Genomic DNA, 16917 nt, shown 5'->3' on the forward strand with positions numbered 1-16917 from the left:
TACCTTCCGGGAGCGAGGTGGATGGGAGTTGTAGTCGGGAAAGTTATTTATCGTCGTTGCCTTGTAAATATTGACAATTGTAGGTGGCGTACATAAAATAGCTTTTAATGTACTAACGAACACCTGTTCAACAAACTAATTATCCCAAGAGAAAGACGGCGTGGGTGAGTATCTAGAAAGTTAGCTAACGTTAGTTTTTGCCTGGGGTYGCAAGGAGAAAAGCCAGTAAACCACACATTTGACTCGTTATCTTTCAAATTCGGTTTGAAACGTTAGCTAGTTATTATACACTAGGACTACGTCATTCAAGTTTGTCTCAATGTTTTTGAATTTGTACTTGACAAATTATATCTGGCTAACAACAATAAGTTAGCCAGTACTAGTAACGTTAGTTAGTTAGCTAGCAAGCCAACACCACTAGTTAACTAGTATATAGCTCTAGCTGAACTACAGTTTGTGACTCAACCCTATGTGGCATGTTAGCGTTATCTCATAATTATATGTACAGACGTTTTAGGCCTAAATGGGGCCCAGCTAAATTCCATGCTAGGGGAAATGGGAGAGGGAGATACTGATTGGGTGGGTGGCTTCCTCTCTTCATTGTGTTCACAATGTTCTCGACTWCTGGTGTTTTAAGTATGACTGCATTGGCCAGAGCAACTCCCCTCTAATTTCAGTCAATGACTATAAATCAAGGTTTCAGATTTCATTCCTTTCAGAGGGACATTGTCCCAACTGTCACCTTGTTAGTCATCTCAGCACAGGACAGAGGATTGAGGTTTTTGCTGTACTTTTCTATTGCCTCCCCTCCACCAGGTATGATCTGCCTGGCCAGTGAAAGGCTGTGGCGGCCCCCCCCCAGTAGCTGTCACCACGGCGGGGGACATCAGGACCTCCATCTGCAGGGTGGTCATCTACCTTCAGAGGGACATGTCCGGGGACAGCTGCCAGCTCCCGCTGCACCGGCTATGCCTCCAAACCCAGGTCACCTCCACTGGCTCCCAAGCCATTAGACCTTCCCATGAAGGTATACATGGAATAGTGGGCAATCAGGGCAGCGGTCAGTTATGAATGAATGTGCCAATATCCTCTGTGTTTATGTAGGCTATACAGTGTGCTAGGCTGACTGCATACACTTACACATCATACACATTAAAAACAATATTTTAAATGCTTATATGGTGATGCCAAAGAAACATTTTCATCCTTGAATAAACAATAAAGTTATATTATATTCTCCCCCTCCACAGCCTCCCAGATGGCGTGTCCCAAGTCCAAGACGTGCAGCTACAGAGCGGCGGTGGGCCTGGGTAACAAGTATGTGCGTCTAAACGTAGGGGGGACCCTGTTCTACACCACGCTGCAGGTGCTCACCAGGCAGGACTCCATSCTGAAGGCCATGTTCAGTGGCAGGAAGGAGGTRTTCATTGACAYAGAAGGTGAGGAGGACTTTGGAGACTTCCAYAACGTCTCACAGTCACTCTTATGGATCAGAAACTTAGATGAAACTCTACTTAGTCMAATACAAACTTCGGAATGGAACAGATGACTAAAGCAACAATCATCAGCAATGATTACAAATACCATTTAGATGTACAGGCCCCATGGCAGGCATATCATCAGAAAGATACACAGAACTATGCTACTCTAAAAATCTGATTGGAATTGACCGCTGCCTTTCACTTGCCTTGCATGTTCCTGTCCAGGCTGGATCCTGATAGATCGCAGTGGGAAGCACTTTGGCTCCATCCTGACGTACCTGCGGGAGGAAGCGGTCACCTTMCCCCCTGGCAGGCAGGGGGCTCTAGAGCTGCTGGCAGAGGCCAAGTATTATCTCATCCAGGGTCTGGTGGAGCTGTGCCAGGGAGGCCTGCAGGTCAGTGACACAGAGAGATGTGTGTCCCAAATGGAACCATATTCCCTATATAGTGCACTACTTTTGACCAGGGCCCGTAGGATTCTGGATGAAAGCAATGRACTACATAGGGGAATAGAGTGCCATTTGGAATGCAGGCTGTGTTGTAGGAGTATGTTGCCCTCACTACTGATCCAACCTACAGCTTTACTAGATCCTAGATCTGTGCATGAAGGCAACAGACTGTACAGTAATGTAATGCGTGTTTGTTTGCTGTTGTCTTGGCCATGCCGACTTGAACATGATTTACGCTCCACAGATTGCTTCCTCATGTTGTGATATTTGACTTGCTTTGCACCAGGGTGTCTACTGTGTTAGTGGCTGTAGGACAACAATACTGTTTGTTTTACCATCTGTGCCAGTCAGGGCTGGCACAATTACCGTTATAACCGGCGATTATGGATTAAAATTAAAAATAACCGTCATAAAGAGAGAAAAAAATAAGCTGTTTGTTTGTTGACTGAACAGCTGACTGAAGAMCGGACGGCCAGGGATTTGTGTGGTTGAGTCCGTTTCAGCCGTAACATGGACTCTTAACAACGTGATGAAACTTTGTTACTCCTTGTTGAAACAAGCGAACAAGTCTTTGGTTGACGAGGCAACGCCRCCCACAATGCAGCAGCAACACACATAGAATGAATAGAAGGGGAATGGAACCTCTAACCCTGGCAATTTGACTGGTTAACTCATGGGTACCCTCACAATGGCTGCCTGATATTGTGATGCAATKATTTCCATGGTAATGTAGAATGTTCATTGACATGATGTTAACTGATGTGACTCATGCAATGGAATGTGTTTTTTGTAATGTCAGTTGAGTTGAATCAACAAATCACAACACATATTTTAGCACATCTTTTACTTCCTGCGTTGCTCCTATGAGTATACTTGCAATGTCCACCCATTATGCCATCATTGACTTGAATGGGGATGCTTGTTCTATTCAATATATTTCTATGGCAGCACATGCAGAGGAGGAGAAAATGTGCATCTGAATTTTTTAAATTTGTTATAATATGTATATATCTATTACGAGAACCGCAGTAATTTGGCTGGCCAATCACCTTCATCCAAAATTCCATGACTGTTACAACCATAGTGGCAGTGGGTATAATGTGCCTGAGTCTCAAATGGCACTCTATTCCCTATGTAGTGCACTACTTTTTACCCGCGCCCCTAGTGAACACTATTGGAAAGGGTTGCACAACTGAATGCATTCAACCGAAATGTGATGTGCGGGGGCTGCCTTAATCAACGTCCACATCATTGGTGCCCAGGGAGCAGTTGTTGTTTGGGGTTTAACTGCTCAAGGGCGGAACAGTGAATATATCCCACCTTGTTGGCTCGGGGGATTCGAACCAGCGACCTTTCGGTTACTGGTCCAACGCTCTTAACTGCTAGGCTACCTGCTGCCCGCTAGGATGCCATTTAGGATGCAGYCTGTGTCAGTGTGATAGATGTTCATTGGAATGCATGGCATTCAGTATTTTGGACTAGCCAAGGTTCTAATGGGAGGTGCTGCTGTCTCCATGGTGACAGTGGGCAATGATACATGCGGTAAAGAGATCAATCGAACCCGACCAAAACAATGGAAACGCTTGGGAGAAATACACTATGTTGAGGTACAAATCGGTAGGTAATGTTTGTATGGATGCCAACCCCAATACATGTTCATGTCATCGTCACCAATCAACGACATTACAGTTAAACTCGTTTTTTAACTACCACCACTGATTTCTGTATGCTAGCTAAGTTACCAGTTTATACGAACAGGAGTTAGCATTTAGCAGTCACTTCTTCTAAACCTGAAAAGTGGAAACAGACAAATATATCCAAATTGGACTTCAGTTACCACATTGTGGTTCTGTTACAATACATCAATCATGTCGGATATGACGAATATCCCCTTTGTTAGATCAGATTTGTTGAATCCAATCCGGCGTCCTCCTTCTATCCCCCATGGTCTGCGATCCATTAACCTATAGATGTGGTAAAGAGGTTATATTCCACTATCCACTATCCATAACGCCTAAACTTCATACAGTGCTAATAGAATATAGGTTATATTCCACTATCCACTAACCCTAACTCATACAGTCAATAGAATATAAGTTATATTCCACTATCCACTAACCCTAACTCATACAGTCCAATAGATATAGGTTATATCCACTATCCACTAACCCTAACTCATACAGTCAATAGATATAGGTTATATTCCACTATCACTAACCCAACTCATACAGTCCAATAGAATATAGGTTATATTCCACTATCCACTAACCCTAACTCATACAGTCCATAGAATATAGGTATATCCACTATCCACTAACCTTAACTCATACAGTCCAATAGAATATAGGTTATATTCCACTAACCCTAGAGTCCAATAGAATAAGGTTATATTCCACTGTCCACTACCTAACTCATACACTCCAATAGAATATAGGTTATATTCCACTATCCACTAACTCACACAGTCCAATATAATATAGGTTATATTCCACTATCCACTAACCCTAACACCAGCTCTGTCAGGAGGAATGGGCCAAAATTCACCCAACTTATTTTGGGAAGCTTGTGGAAGGCTACCCGAAACGTTTGACCCAAGTTAAACAATTTAAAGGCAATGCTACCAAATACTAATTGAGTGAATGTAACTTATGACCCACGGGAATGTGACGAAAGAAATAAAAGCTGAGATAAATCATTCTCTCTACTATTATTCTGACATTTCACATTCTAAAATAAGAGTGGTAATCCTAATTGACCTAAAACAGGGATTTTTTTACTTGGATTAAATGTCAAAATTGTGAAGATCTAAGTTTAAATGTGTTTGGCTAAGGTGTATGTAAACTTCCGACTTTCAACTGTAGTTATATTCCACTATCCACTCACCCTAACTCATACAGTCCAATAGAATATAGGTATATCCACTATCCACTCACCCTAACTCATACAGTCAATAGAATATAGGTTATATTCCACTATTCACTAACCTAACTCATACAGTCTAATAGAATATAGGTTATATTCCACTAACCCTAACTCATACAGTCCAATAGAATATAGGTTATATTCCACTATCCACTCACCCTAACTCATACGTCCAATAGAATATAGGTTATTTCCACTATTCACTAACCCTAACTCATACAGTCCAATAGAATATAGGTTATATTCCACTATTCACTAACCCTAACTCATACAGTCTAATAGAAATAGGTTATATTCCACTAACCCTAACTCATACAGTCCAATAGAATATAGGTTATATTCCACTATCCATTAACCCTAACTCATATAGTCCAATAGAATATAGTTATATTCCACTATCCACTAACCCTAACTCATATAGTCCAATAGAATATAGGTTATATTCCACTATCCACTATCCTAACTCATACAGTCCAATAGAATATAGGTTATATTCCACTATTCACTACCCCTAACTCATACAGTCCAATAGAATATAGGTTATATCACTATCCACACCCCTACTCATACAGTCCAATAGAATATAGGTTATATTCCACTAACCCTAACTCATACAGTCTAATAGAATATAGGTTATTCCACTATTCACTAACCCTAACTCATACAGTCTAATAGAATATAGGTTATATTTCCACTAACCCTAACTCATACAGTCAATAGAATATAGGTTATATTCCACTAACCTATCTCATACAGTCCAATAGAATATAGGTTATAATTCCACTAACCTAACTCATACAGTCAATAAATATAGGTTATATTCCACTATCCACTAACCTTAGCTCATACAGTCAATAGAATATAGGTTATATTCCACTATCCACTAACCCTAACTCATACAGTCTAATAGAATATAGGTTATACCACTAACCCTAACTCATACAATCCAATAGAATATAGGTTATATTCCACTATCCACTCACCCTACTCATACCGTCCAATAGCATATAGGTTATATTCCACTATCCACTAACCCTAACTCATACAGTCCAATAGAATATAGGTTATATCCACTATCCACTCACCCTAACTCATACAGTCCAATAGAATATAGGTTATATTCACTATCCACTAACCCTAACTCACACAGTCAATAGAATATAGTGATATTCCACTATCCACTCACCCTAACTCACACAGTCCAATAGAATATAGGTTATATTCCACATCCACTACCCTAACTCATACAGTCCAATAGAATATAGGTTTCCACTATCACTCACCCTAACTCATACAGTCCAATAGAATATAGTTATATTCCACTATCCACTAACCCTAACTCACACAGTCCAATAGAATATAGGTTATATTCCACTATCCACTCACCCTAACTCACACAGTCCAATAGAATATAGGTTATATTCTACTATCCACTAACCCTAACCATACAGTCCAATAGCATATAGGTTATATTCCACTATCCACTCACCCTAACTCATACAGTCCAATAGAATATAGGTTATTTCCACTAACCCTAACTCATACAGTCTACTAGAATATAGTTATATTCCACTATCACTAACCCTAACTCATACAGTCTAATAGATATAGGTTATATTCCACTAACCCTAACTCATACAGTCCAATAGAATGTAGGTTATATTCCACTATCTACTAACCCTAACTCATACAGTCCAATAGAATATAGGTTATATTCCACTATCACTAACCCTAACTCATACAGTCCAATAGAATATAGGTTATATTCCACTATCCACTATCCCTAACTCATACAGTCCAATAGAATATAGGTTATATTCCACTATCCACTCACCCAACTCATACAGTCCATATAATATAGGTTATATTCCACTATCCACTAACCCTAACTCACACAGTCCAATAGAATATAGGTTATATTCCACTATCCACTAACCCTAACTCATACAGTCCAATAGAATATAGGTTATATTGCACTATTCACTAACCCTAACTCACACAGTCCAATATAAATATAGGTTATATTCCACTATTCACTAACCCTAACTCACACAGTCCAATAGAATATAGGTTATATTCCACTATTCACTAACCCTAACTCATACAGTCTAATAGAATATAGGTTATATTCCACTAACCCTAACTCTACAGTCCAATAGAATATAGGTTATATTCCACTATCCACTCACCCAACTCATACACTCCAATAGAATATAGGTTATATTCCACTATTCACTAACCCTAACTCATACAGTCCAATAGAATATAGGTTATATTCCACACTAACCCTAACTCATTACAGTCCAATAGAATATAGGTTATATTCCACTATCCATTAACCCTAACTCATATAGTCCAATAGAATATAGGTTATATTCCACTATCCACTAACCCTAACTCATATAGTCCAATAGAATATAGGTTATATTCCACTATTCCACTATCCCTAACTCATAACAGTCCAATAGAATATTAGGTTATATTCCACTATTCACTCCCCACTAACTCATACAGTCCAATAGAATATAGGTTATATTCCACTATCCACTCACCCTAACTCATACAGGTCCAATAGAATATAGGTTATATTCCACGTAACCCTTAACTCATAGAGTCTAATAGAATATAGGTTATTTCCATATTCACTAACCCTAACTCATACAGTTCTAATAGAATATAGGTTATATTCCACTAACCCTAACTCATACAGCTCTAATGAATATAGGTATAGTCCACTAACTCTATCTCATAACAGTCCAATAGAATATAGCTTATATCCACTAACCCTAACTCATACAGTCCAATAGAATATAGAGTTATATTCCACTATCCACTAACCTTAGCTCATACAGTCCAATAGGATATAGGGTATATCCACTATCCACTAACCCTAACTCATACAGTCTAATAGAATATAGGTTATATTCCACTACCCTAACTCATACAGTCCAATAGCATATAGGTTATATTCCACTATCTACTAAACCCTAACTCATACAGTCCAATAGCATATAGGTTATATTCCAATATCCACTAACCCTAACTCATTACAGCCAATAGCATATAGGTTATATTCACTATCCACTAACCCTAACTCATACAGTCCAATAGAATATAGTTATATTCCACTATCCACTCACCCTAACTCATACAGTCCAATAGAATATAGGTTATATTCCACTATCCACTAACCCTAACTCACACAGTCCAATAGAATATAGGTTATATTCCACATTCCACTCACCCTAACTCACACAGTCCAATATAAATATAGGTTATATTCTACTATCCACTAACCCTAACACATACAGTCCAATAGAATATAGGTTATATCCACTAACCCTAACTCATACAGTCTACTAGAATATAGGTTATATATCCACTATTCACTAACCCTAACTCATACAGGCTAATAGAATATAGGTTATATTCCACTAACCCTAACTCATACAGGCCAATAGAATGAGTTATATTCCACTATCTACTAACCCTAACTCATACAGTCCAATAGAATATAGGTTATATTCCACTATTCACTAACCCTAACTCATACAGTCCAATAGAATATAGGTTATATTCCACCTATCCACTATCCAACTCATACAGTCAATAGAATATAGTTATATTCCACTATCCACTCACCCTAACTCATACAGTCCAATATAATAAGGTTATATTCCACTATCCACTAACCCTAACTCATACAGTCCAATAGCATATAGGTTATATTCCACTATCCACTCACCCTACTCACACAGTCCAATAGAATATAGGTTATATTCCACTATCCACTAACCCTAACTCACACAGTCCAATATAAATATAGGTTATATTCCACTATTCACTAACCCTAACTCACACAGTCCAATAGAAATATAGGTATATTCCACTATCCACTAACCCTAACGTCCTTCTTCTATCATCCACGGTCCTGCGTTCCAGTTGACAAATCTTTACCACATCTGATGCTAAGGAGTTTGAATCAATACCACGTTGAATCACTATTTCATTACATGTCATATCCTCTTTTTTTTTTTATGACAGATACCCGATGTCACTAAACGGTTTATGATCCATAATTTTCAGATTGGAATATACTTCTTAAAGGCTTATATTATTAAATCTTGTGAGTAAGTCTTTTAAGATTAAATATATAGAGCATTGTAGAGTCACTCAACCTCAAAGAGATTTTATTTATTTTATTTTTTACATTTGTTAGTGGTAGAGTTTAGTGAATACAAGTTTCAACATAATCTTTACAACTCTTCATGTCAAGCCGTGAGGGTCAATTTGCGGTCCGTTCCAGTTCCGTGGAGCATGCTTACAGTCAGATAAAGTCACCTCCTGATTCGACTAGCTTGTTCAAATGGAGTTTACTTGAGCCTCGCTAAATGTCCTGACTAGAGGTCGACCGATTATGATTTTTCAACACCGATACCGATATATTGGGGTTACACAATATCTAATTCATCTATTATATATTATGTAATATGACAATTACAACAATAATGAATGATCACTTTTATTTTAAGAATACATAATATTAATAATTATATAATACATAGATACAATCAATTTAGGTCTCAAATAAATAATGAAAAATGTTCAATTTGGTTATAAATAATAAGCAAAAACAGTGTTGGATAAGAAAGTAAAAGTGCAAATATGCTGCATGTAAAAAAGCTAACGTTTAAATTCCTTGCTCAGGAACATGAGAACATATGAAAGCTCGGTGGTTCCCTTTTACATGAGTCTTCAAATATTCCCAGGTTAAGAAGTTTTAGGTTGTAGTTCATTATAGGACTATTTTCTCTCTATACCATTTTTATTCATTACCTTTGGGACTATTGGATGTTCTTATGCACTATAGTATTGCCAGCCTAATCTGGGAGGTTGATTAGGCTTGAAGTCATTAAACAGCGCTGTACTTCAAGCATTGCTAACAGCTGCTGCAAACGCAAGAAAGTGCTGTTGAATGAATCTTACGAGCCTGCTGCTGCCTTACCACCGGCTCAGTCAGGACTGCTCTATCAAAATATCGAAATCATAGACTTAATATAATAAACCCTACAGAAAACAAGCCGTAGCGTTCATAATATGGTCAAATCCAGAAACGAATCATTTCGAAACAAAACGTTATTTATTTCAAGTGAACATACGGAATGTTCAGTATTTTACCTAATGGGTGGAATCCATAAGTCTAAATATTGCTTTACATTGGCAAACCTTCAATGTTTATGTTCATAAGTATATTGTAAAATTCTGGCAAATTAATACGTCTATTGTTAGAAGAAAATGGTCCTGTCACACAGTCGCAACGAGCCAGGTGGGGCCCAAACTGCTGCGATATACCCTTGACTTGGCTTGCACAGAACCGAAGAAAAGTGATACATTTCCCTAGTTAATATTTGCCCTAACATTATTATTTTTACTAAATATGCAGGTTTAAAAAATATACTTGTGTATTGATTTTAGAAAGCGTTGACTGTTATGATTAGCGTATCACATTGGGTGCAACGACAGTTGCGTTTTTGGTGAAGTGCGCTTGTTCAATCAGTCGCCGTTTGAGAAGTAGGCTGTGATTCGATGATAAATTAACAGGCACCGCATTGATTATTTGCAACGCAGGACAAGCTAGTTAAACTAGTAATATCATCAACCATGTGCAATTAACTAGTGATTATGTTAAGATTGATTGTTTTTTATAAGATACGTTTAATGCTAGCTAACAACTTACCTTACCTCCTTGCTGCGCTCGTGTAACAGGTGGTCAGCCTGCCACGCAGTCTCCTCGTGGAGTGCAATATAATCGGCCATAGTCGGCATCCAAAAATGCAGATTACCGATTGGTATGAAAACTTGAAATCGGCCCTAATTAATCGGCCATTCCGATTTAATCGGTCGACCTCTAGTCCTGACATGCAGCCTTGGCATTGTTCAGCAGCACAGAGCCGGTGAGAGTGGAACCAGACATTGTTTAGACTGGTTCAGGTCCTCTTTTTCTGTTATGTACTATAACAGCCGGCCTGTGGTGTCTGTTTTGATTAACAGGACCAGAAGGAGCAGTCTCTGTGTGTAATCCCTGTTGTCACCTCTGCCAAGGAGGAAGAGAGACTGATCCAGGCCTGCCCTAAGCCTGTAGTGAAGCTGCTGTACAACAGAAGCAACAACAAGTACTCCTATACTAGGTGAGCTACTACAAATATAGTGCCTTACAAAATGGAAGCCCTATGCTTGTTCTGTTGTTTGGAGAGTCAATAATAGGTAATGACTGTTGGTAAGTGCTTAGTGAGGGCCTCTAATGTCAAGTACTCATTATGTACTCTGTGTTGACAATGGAATGCTGTACCTCCTGATCCATGGGTTATAATTCCTCCACAGTAACTCAGACGACAACCTGTTGACCCGTGGGATGTAATTCCTCCACAGTAACTCAGACGACAACCTGTTGACCCGTGGGATGTAATTCCTCCACAGTAACTCAGACGACAACCTGTTGACCCGTGGGTTGTATTTCCTCCACAGTAACTCAGACGACAACCTGTTGACCCGTGGGTTGTATTTCCTCCACAGTAACTCAGACGACAACCTGTTGACCCGTGGGTTGTAATTCCTCCACAGTAACTCAGACGACAACCTGTTGAGGAACATTGAGCTGTTTGACAAGCTGTCTCTGAGCTACAATGGCCGTGTTCTATTCATCAAGGACGTGATCGGTGACGAGATTTGCTGCTGGTCGTTCTACGGACAGGGACGCAAACTGGCAGAGGTCTGCTGCGCCTCCATAGTCTACGCCACGGAGAAAAAACAGACCAAGGTTGGTTAGAAATATAGGTTATATTCCACTAACTCCTAACTCATACAGTCCAATAGAATATATAGTTATTTCACTATACCCTAACTCTCATACAGTCAATAGAATATAGGTTATATTCCACTATCACTACCCTAACTCATACAGTCTATAGAATATAGGTTATATTCCACTACACCCTAACTCATACAGTCCATAGACTATAGGTTATGATTCCACTATCTTACTACCACTCATACAGTCAATAGATATAGGTTATATTCCATACCACTAACCCTAATCATACAGTCCAATAGCATATAGGTTATATTTCCACTATCCACTAACCCTAACTCATACAGTCACAATAGAATATAGGTTATATTCACTATCACTAACCCTAACCTCATACAGTCCAATAGGAATATAGGTTATTTCCACTATCCACTAACCTAACTCACACAGTCCAATAGTATAGGTTATATTCCACTATCCACTTCACCTAACTCATCACAGTCCAATATAATATATAGGTTATATATCTAACTATCCACTAACCCTAACTACATACAGTCCAATAGAATTAGTTTATTCACTAACCCTAACTCATACAGTCCATATAGAATATAGGTTATATTCCACTATCCACTAACCCTAACTCATAACATCTAATAGAATATAGGTTATATTCACTAACCTAACTCTACAGTCCAATATGAATTAGGTTATATTCACTATCCATACTACCCTAACTCATACAGTCCAATAGAATATAGGTTATATTCCACTATCACTAACCCTAACTCAACAGTCCATAGAATATGGTTATAGTTCACTATCACTACCTAACTATACAGTCCAAAAATATAGGTTATATCCACTATCCACTACCCCTAACTCATACGTCAATACTATAGGTATATTCCACTATCCACTAACCAACTCATACAGTCAATAAGCATATAGGTTATATCCACTAACCCATAACTCATACAGTCACAATAGAATTAGGTTATATTCCACTATCTACTAACCCTAACTCACACAGTCCAATATAATATAGTTATATTCCACTATCACTAACCCTAACTCATCACAGTCCAATAGAATATAGGTTATTCACTATCCACTAACTAACGTCCTTCTTCTATCTCCACCGGCTGCGTTCATTGACTCTTTACCACATCTATGCTAAGGAGTCTTGAATCAATTACCACGTTGAATTCATATTTCATTCATGTCATGTCCTCATTTTTTTTTTATGACAGATAGGATGTCACTAAACGGTTTATGAGTCTATAATTTTCAGATTGGAATATACTTCTTAAGGCTATATTTATTAAATCTTGGAGTAAGTCTTTTAGATTGAAATGATAGAGCATTGTAAGAGTCATCAACCTCAAAGAGATTTTATTTTATTTTATTTTTTACATTGTTTAGTGTAGAGTTTAGTGAATACAAGTTTCAACATAATCTTTACACTCTTCTATTCAAGCGTGAGGGGTAATTGCGGCCGTTCCAGTTCCGTGAGCATGCTTCAGTCAGTAAAGTCACCTCCTGATCTGACTGACTTGTTCAAATGGAGTTACTTGAGCTCGCTATATGTCCTGACTAGAGGTCGACCGATTATGATTTTTCAACACCGATACCGATTATTGGATTACAAAATATCTATTAATCTATATATATATTAGTAATAATGACAATTACAACAATAATGAATGATCACTTTTATTTTAACTTAATACATAATAATTATATAATTATATAAACATAGATAAAAATCAATTTAGTCTCAAAATAATAATGAAAAATGTTCAATTTGGTTTAAATAATGCAAAAACAGTGTTGGATAAGAAAGTAAAAGTGCAATATGTGCCATGTAAAAACTAACGTTTAATATCCTTGTCATAAACATGAGAAATATGAAAGCTGGTGGTTCCTTTTAACATGAGTCTTCAATATTCCCAGGTAAGAAGTTTTAGGTTGTAGTTATATATGATTATTCTCTCTCATACCATTTTTATTTCATATACCTTTGACTATTGGATGTTCTTATAGGCACTTAGTATTGCCAGCCTAATCTCGGGAGTTATAGGCTTGAAGTCATAACAGCGCTGTACTTCAAGCATTGCTAAGAGCTGCTGGAAAACGCAGGAAAGTGTGTTTGAATGAATGCTTACGAGCCTGCTGCTGCCTACCACCGCTCAGTCAGACTGCTCTATCAAATATCAAATCATAGACTTAATATAATAAACACACAGAAATACAAGCCGTAGGTCATTAATATGGTCAAATCCAGAAACATCATTTCGAAAACAAAACGTTATTATTTCAGTGAAATACGGAACTGTTCAGTATTATCTAATGGGTGGAATCCATAAGTCTAAATATTGCTGTTACATTGCACAACCTTCAATGTTATGTCATAATTATGTAAAATTCTGGCAAATTAATTACGGTCTTTGTTAGGAAGAAATGTCTTCACACAGTTCGCAACGAGCCAGGTGGCCCAAACTGCTGCGTATACCTGACTGCTTGCACAGAACGCAAGAAAAGTGACACAATTTCCCTAGTTAATATTGCCTGCTAACATTAATTTATTTTAACTAAATATGCAGGTTTAAATAAATATACTTGTGTATTGATTTAAGAAAGGCGTTGATGTTTATGATTAGTACACATTGGTGCAACGACAGTGCTTTTTTTTGTGAGTGCGCTTGTTCAATCATCAGCCGTTTGAGAAGTAGGCTGTGATTCGATGATAAATTAACAGGCACCGCATTGATTATTTGCAACGCAGGACAAGCTAGTTAAACTAGTAATATCATCAACCATGTGCAATTAACTAGTGATTATGTTAAGATTGATTGTTTTTTATAAGATACGTTTAATGCTAGCTAACAACTTACCTTACTTCCTTGCTGCGCTCGTGTAACAGGTGGTCAGCCTGCCACGCAGTCTCCTCGTGAGTGCAATATAATCGGCCATAGTCGGCATCCAAAAATGCAGATTACCGATTGGTATGAAAACTTGAAATCGGCCCTAATTAATCGGCCATTCCGATTTAATCGGTCGACCTCTAGTCCTGACATGCAGCCTTGGCATTGTTCAGCAGCACAGAGCCGGTGAGAGTGGAACCAGACATTGTTTAGACTGGTTCAGGTCCTCTTTTTCTGTTATGTACTATAACAGCCGGCCTGTGGTGTCTGTTTTGATTAACAGGACCAGAAGGAGCAGTCCTCTGTGTGTAATCCCTGTTGTCACCTCTGCCAGGGAGGAGAGAGACTGATCCGGCCTGCCCTAAGCCTGTAGTGAAGCTGCTGTACAACAGAAGCAACAACAAGTACTCCTATATAGGTGAGCTACTACAAATATAGTGCCTTACAAAATGGAAGCCCTATGCTTGTTCTGTTGTTTGGAGAGTCAATAATAGGTATATGACTGTTGGTAAGTGCTTAGTGAGGGCCTCTAATGTCAAGTACTCATTATGTACTCTGTGTTGCCAATGAATGCTGTACCTCCTGATCCATGGTTAATTCCTCCACAGTAACTCAGGACGACCTGTTGACCCGTGGGATGTATTCCTCCACAGTAACTCAGACGACAACCTGTTGACCCGTGGTGTATTCCTCACAGTAACTCGACGACAACCTGTTGACCCGTGGGTGTAATTCCTCACAGTACTCAGACGACAACCTGTTGACCCGTGGTGTAATTCTCCACAGTAACTCAGACAACAACCTGTTGACCCGTGGGTGTAATTCCTCCACAGTAACCAGAACGACAACCTGTTGACCCGTGGGTTGTAATTCCTCCACAGTAACTCAGACGACAACCTGTTGACCCGTGGGTTGTATCCTCCACAGTAACTCAGACGACAACCTGTTGACCCGTGGTAATCCTCCACAGTAACTCAGACGACAACTGTTGCCCGTGGGTGTAATTCCTCCACAGTAACTCAGACGACAACCTGTTGACCCGTGGGTTGTAATTCCTCCACAGTAACTCAGACGACAACCTGTTGACCCGTGGGTGTAATTCCTCCACAGTAACTCAGAACGACACTGTTGACCGTGGGTTGTAATTCCTCCACAGTAACTCAGACGACAACCTGTTGACGTGGGTTATTCCTCCACAGTAACTCAGACGACAACCTGTTGACCCGTGGGTGTAATTCTCCACAGTAACTCAGACGACAACCTGTTGACCCGTGGGTTGTATTCCTCCACAGTACTCAGACGACAACCTGTTGACCGTGGGTGTAATTCCTCCACAGTAACTCAGACGACAACCTGTTGACCCGTGGGATGTAATTCCTCCACAGTAACTCAGACGACACCTGTTGACCCGTGGGTTGTAATTCCTCCACAGTAACTCAGACGACAACCTGTTGACCCGTGGGTTGTAATTCCTCCACAGTAACTCAGACGACAACCTGTTGACCCGTGGGTTGTAATTCCTCCACAGTAACTCAGACGACAACCTGTTGACCCGTGGGTTGTAATTCCTCCACAGTAACTCAGACGACAACCTGTTGACCCGTGGGTTGTAATTCCTCCACAGTAACTCAGACGACAACCTGTTGACCCGGGTTGTAATTCCTCCACAGTAACTCAGACGACAACCTGTTGACCCGTGGGATTAATTCTCCACAGTACTCAGACGACAACCTGTTGACCCGTGGGATGTAATTCCTCCACAGTAAGCAGACGACAACCTGTTACCCGTGGGTTGTAATTCCTCCACAGTAACTCAGACGACAACCTGTTGACCCGTGGGATGTAAATTCCTCCACAGTAACTCAGACGACAACCTGTGACCCGTGGGTTGTATTTCCTCCACAGTAACTCAGACGAACCTGTTGACCCGTGGGTTGTATTTCCTCCACAGTAACTCAGACGACAACCTGTTGACCCGTGGGTTGTAATTCCTCCACAGTAACTCAGACGAAACTTTGAGGAACATGAGCTGTTGAAAAGCTGTCTCTGAGCTACAATGGCCGTGTTCTATTCATCAAGGACGTGATCGGTGACGAGATTTGCTGCTGGTCGTTCTACGGACAGGGACGCAAACTGGCAGAGGTCTGCTGCGCCTCCATAGTCTACGCCACGGAGAAAAAACAGACCAAGGTTGGTTAGGGTTTTACTTACACAACACACACACACCACACACACACACACAACACACACACACACACACACACACACACCCTCCACTCACTCACTCACTCATCACTCATCACCATCTCACTCATTCACTCTCTCACTCA

General features: G+C 39.5%; 1 protein-coding gene across 1 annotated transcript in view; it reads left to right on the top strand.

The window, feature by feature from the left end:
* The first annotated feature begins 34 nt into the window (after positions 1–34).
* Positions 35–16917, top strand: part of LOC112073600 (BTB/POZ domain-containing adapter for CUL3-mediated RhoA degradation protein 2) — a 22682-nt gene continuing 5799 nt past the window's right edge. Inside the window, exons 1-6 of the mRNA XM_070440213.1 lie at positions 35–164; positions 817–1027; positions 1251–1439; positions 1707–1876; positions 10904–11040; positions 11474–11669. Of these exons, the coding sequence (XP_070296314.1) occupies positions 931–1027; positions 1251–1439; positions 1707–1876; positions 10904–11040; positions 11474–11669 (789 nt within the window). The 5' untranslated portion in view covers positions 35–164; positions 817–930. The remainder of the gene's footprint in view (positions 165–816; positions 1028–1250; positions 1440–1706; positions 1877–10903; positions 11041–11473; positions 11670–16917) is intronic.

The sequence above is a fragment of the Salvelinus sp. IW2-2015 genome, unplaced genomic scaffold (assembly GCF_002910315.2).
Source record: "Salvelinus sp. IW2-2015 unplaced genomic scaffold, ASM291031v2 Un_scaffold2313, whole genome shotgun sequence".
Classification (NCBI taxonomy): Eukaryota; Metazoa; Chordata; class Actinopteri; order Salmoniformes; family Salmonidae; genus Salvelinus; species Salvelinus sp. IW2-2015.